Below are 5038 nucleotides of genomic sequence, written 5' to 3' on the forward strand. Positions count from 1 at the left end.
ATATCTCACTTCTCAACCTCTTGCTGCGATTCATCCTGATTTGTCGCGGTCTTGCTGCATACTTTTTTAGTGTTAAATTTTGTTTTCCCCTTTTTTTTTTTTTGTTTTTGTTCTTTTGTCAACCAGTTCGTTTATTTGTACGCACTCGTACTCGTCGAGTGAATACCGCTATTGTTGATATTGTTGTTGATTCACCAAATGTACAAATGAATGTCGCTTGTTGCTGAGCATGTGCCAACCAGGTTTGGTGGCTAGATTTAACCAAGCAAACAGCCGCAAATCGAGTCATTGAGATCGTTGCGAAGTTTTAAATCTCGTGCGGTCTACAAGCCAACCATCAGATGAAATTCTCATCTCGTCGTGCGTTGACGCTTTCAGTAGTAGTTGCCTTGCGAAAACTAAATAGTTATAGATTTATAAAAAAAAAAAAATCCTACGAAACTGCGTCCACTGTGGAAGAAAAATTTGTGATTGTTGTGTAATTTATACGGCGGCCTCGTAAATAGCAAGTAAAAAAAAAAAAAAAATTCAAAAGGAAACTCGCACTGAAGACAAAAGAGAGCATAAATATTTTTTGCTGTGATTTTTCGTTTATTGAGCAAGTGAAGATGTGGAAATTAGCAATTTACTTCGCCGCATTTCAATTAATATTCGCTCAGAAAAGTGATATACGTAAGTTGTAATGTTTGTGTGTGTGGGTGAATGAACAGCAGATTTTACTAATTAATTGATTTACGAAAGGACAATATGAAAACAATATGAAAGAACCCTTGTGTCGGGTACTGTGTGCCTTGAAAAATTACGAGAATTGTCGTTTAAAATCCAACGTAAAAGTAGAACAAGAATTTATATATCAAACATTGGCACCTATGCATGTGTATATTGTCACCTAAAATGCAAAATAATTGAACGTTACTTTTCGTAAGTTTACATGCGAAAAAAACCGATATAATAGAAACCCCACAAAATGAAAAAAAACTTGAGTTTTGGTTATAAAGTGGCTATATATTGGTTATCACACACAAAAAAAATTTAGGTTTTGGTTATAAAGTGGTTATATAATGGTTATCACATATTGAAACAAAACTTGAGTTTCGGTTACAAAACGGTTATGTATTGCTTATTATAAAAATTTAATTTTTTTTTTTTTTGGATAATACGTTGTTTTGGATTTTATGTGACAATATACATAATGTCAGAAAATATGATTAAGACATTAAATAATAAACCGCCCACTTACCTCTTTTAAAAATATAATATATTATTACGTTTTAGTTACGAAGGAACCGGATGAAGAGGATTTTTATAGTAGATATATAGGAAAACGAGACCTTAAAACCAGTTGTCTAGCAGTCATTTAGAGCACTTTAGTTAGAAAATAGTATCGATATCTACCAATCTGATTGATTGTATAGAAAGTATTTTCTTGAAAGTAAAAATCGTGTCGCTGTTAGTTACAAAGATGTTGCAGTTTTCACAGAGCCATATTAAGTGGAATGGGTTCAACGTATATTTCTCTATATAAGTTTATCTATCAAAAAGTTAAATGTTTTAATTTTTAATAGTTAATAAAAAGTGTTTAGAGAGGCCGCTATCGGTACAAAATGCGTCAATAAAATTGTTTCACATATTAAGGCAGGTTTAAGCCCAAATAAAAAATCTTTACGTCGGCTGCCTTGAAGCTAAAATACGCTTCATCGGTACATATCTTATGGCTTAACTGTGTAGAAAGATCTTTATCAAAATTCTGATCGATCAACTTGTATGGCAACTATATAGTATGTATAGAGCTTCGATCTGAACAATATATTCTGAGATTGAAGAGTTAACTTGGAAAATAATCTGTGCTAAATTTCGTGAAGATACTTTGTCATATAAAAAAGTTTTCCAGATAAGAATTGGATATTAAACAGTTAGTTTGTATGGCAAGTTTGTGCTATAGGGATCCGATCTGAAGAACATATTCAGAGATTAAAAAGTAGTCTTCGGAAATAATCTGTTCAAAATTTCGTGAATGTACTTTGTAATATAAGAAAGTTTTTCTTGTGTTCGATCGGTCAATTTGTATGACAACTATATGCTATAGTGCTCCGATTTGAACAACATATTCAGAGATTGTGAAGTTCTCATGAAAAGTAATCCGTACATAACTTCGTGAACATATCTCGGCAAATAAAAAACTTTTTCATATAAGGACCTGAGTTTGATCGCTATCGTTGTCCGATATCGACGATTCCAACAAATGAGCAGCTTCTTGAGCAGAGGACGTCATGTGCAAAATTTCAGTTTTACATCTGGCAAATTTTATATCAAGCTATAAGAAATATTGGTCAGCGCAAACTTACTTTGCATCTTCGTAATAACCGCATATGTTCATTCCATGGATATCCAGTATATTGCGCAAGTGTGTGGAACAAATATGTATGTATGCATAAACGCTACTGTTGCAAGAAATATGTTCAGATGTATCGCTGCTGCATGTATGTACATATGTATAAAATAGTTGGAAAAAATTAGAACTGAAAATGTCGTAGTTTATACGAATATACCGAGAACAACGTTGCCAAAATTGGCTGCCATGTGTTTGCAAGTATGTGTGAAATGCAACCTTGATAAAACACATTTTTGCATAATATATGGTTGCATGCCTAATTCTGGTTCTACTATGCATTGTGGACACCTATACATATACAAGCGTAATAGAAATACTACTTTCAGAAAACTCAGCTGAAGCGGTGTTTGTCCGATCTTTTTTCGCTTTTCAAAAACAGCATTTATTTATTAAAATAACAAGCGGTGCATGAATTCACTTTTAGTTACTTATTGTCAAGATATGAATATTCATATTTTCATTCTCACAAAGTTTATGGCGGTTAACAAATATCTACATATTTGTAGGCTCGAAGCAGAGGCAGAGATGGTTAATTATTACTTCACGAAATATAACTAAAGATTTGCTGTGAATATTATTGTTTTTTTTTTAGACTTTAATATATGCGAATATGAAATAAAAGTAAAATTAAGTATATATTGACCTAGTAAAATGTTAGAAGAAAACATTGGTTACTTAAAAAAAATAGCACGAAGGACATATCGTTAGAATACGTCATCTGTAACCTAACCTAACTTTACTTGACCTTACGTGACTTAATCTAATCTCACTTAGTCACACTAACAATATAATTTCCTCAATAGAAATTTAAATTTGAAACCAATGTGAAAAAAAAATCACAAAACAAATCAATTATAGCTTCGAAGCAAAAATAGCAGAGCTTATGCTCATTTTGTGGCTATACAATTCAAAAGGTGAAGACAAATCTATAAGTATAAAGACTTATATACATATATAAACAAAACAAAATTTCAAGTTGAAGGTCTTTTAACGGTGGCTGCTTCAAAACGCTTGAAAGGTAAACAAGGAAGAGAAGCACCAAAACTTAATTAATGTATTTGTACCGAAATCCCCATTTAGTTTTTTTTTTTTTACCACTAGAAGACCGGAAACAAAAGTACGCATAATAAGTAATATTTAAATACAATGCCGTTAAGTGTTTTGCTTGCCAGACAGTCGGCAATTTAGCGCAGCGAAATATATTCAATGCTATAATAATTTTGTCAGCTGCGCATGCGTTGTCGCTTAACGTCTGCTGAAGCTAGCAAATCGTAATTAGCATAATCAACGGTCAAAGTGGACAGTTTAGCAATTAGTGCACACATTCATGTATGTATATATATTTGTAATATGTACCTATACGCAATTGTAAGCATTTAGTGTTTGCCTGTTAATATGGTAGTTATGTTTGCATGAAAGTACAACGAAACTTTTGCATGTTGGTGGTGCTTTTATACTCTGCTTATATAAAGCTTGGCATAAAGTTTGTAAAAAACAGCTCGAAACATTGGCGACTCTAAAAAGTATATGATACATACATAAATGATTGGCGTGACGAGCTTTATATACGCAAACTAGTCCCTTAGTTATTGAGTTTTCGATCTCGAAATTTGGTATAGATTATTGCATAATATAGCGCTGCAATCTCTGACTATATTGTTTAGATCGGAGTTCTACAGCATATAGCTGTCATACAAACTGATCGGCCAAAATCAAGTCTTTGTATGGAAAACTTTTTTATTTGACAAGACATCATCAAGAAAACTGGTGTAGCTTATTGTATAACATAGCACTACAATCTCTGAAAAGTGTGTGCAGATCGGATCACTATAGCATACAGCTGTCATACAAATTGATCGTTCAAAATCAAGTACTTGTATGAAAACTTTTTTATTTTACAGGAAATTTTCACGAAAATTGGTATATATTATTCTACAAGGCAACGCTATAATCTCCGAACAAATCGCTCAGATCAGACTACTATAGCATATAGCTGCCATACATAGTGACCATAATAAAAATTAATAAGAAATTGTATTTGTGAAAATTTGCTATAATACCCATAGCGGGGGGATAACCGAATAATTTCAATTTAAGCAAACAAGTTTTTTGATCAACTTTCGACCTACCTATCATTTTTATATAACTGAGTACATATGTATATATAGTACATATAATTATTCTGATGTGAACGAAAATAGTGCTTAAATAATATATTATCTTGCATTTAATATGTACCGTAAAACTGCTATAATTTTACAATAAAGCAACTGATATTTTCTGTTCGGCTTTGTTCTGCGAATTGTCAGACTTTGATCAAGAAAGTTATGTACTTAAATACTATGTATGTATGTGTTTTTATGGTGATAATAGCTCTTAATACCATATTCGGATTATATTCAACTATTAAGCTGACTTAGTTTAATTATTTTTGTTGTTGTATTAGCATAATTTAAAGATAATTCTTTTGCATTTATTCACAGCCGAGTATATCAAACAATGTCGACGAGGTGACCCGCAATTAATCGAGTGCTTTAAAGGTTCATTGGAGCATTTGAGACCATATTTGTCGCGAGGCATTCCTGAAATCGAGGTGCGTAAAATTATGCAAATAAGAAAAAAAAAAATATATATATACTATTAAAG

At 32.0% G+C, this 5038-nt stretch overlaps 1 protein-coding gene across 1 annotated transcript in view; it reads left to right on the forward strand.

Moving 5' to 3' along the window:
- Window positions 1-330: 330 nt before the first annotated feature.
- The window catches only part of LOC108969258, an 8252-nt gene continuing 3544 nt past the window's right edge, over window positions 331-5038 (forward strand). The window contains exons 1-2 of the mRNA XM_018933862.1: window positions 331-672; window positions 4876-4985. Of these exons, the coding sequence (XP_018789407.1) occupies window positions 609-672; window positions 4876-4985 (174 nt within the window). The 5' untranslated portion in view covers window positions 331-608. The remainder of the gene's footprint in view (window positions 673-4875; window positions 4986-5038) is intronic.

Source organism: Bactrocera latifrons, unplaced genomic scaffold (assembly GCF_001853355.1).
Source record: "Bactrocera latifrons isolate USDA-ARS-PBARC rearing strain unplaced genomic scaffold, ASM185335v1 scaffold_246, whole genome shotgun sequence".
NCBI classification, from domain to species: domain Eukaryota; kingdom Metazoa; phylum Arthropoda; class Insecta; order Diptera; family Tephritidae; genus Bactrocera; species Bactrocera latifrons.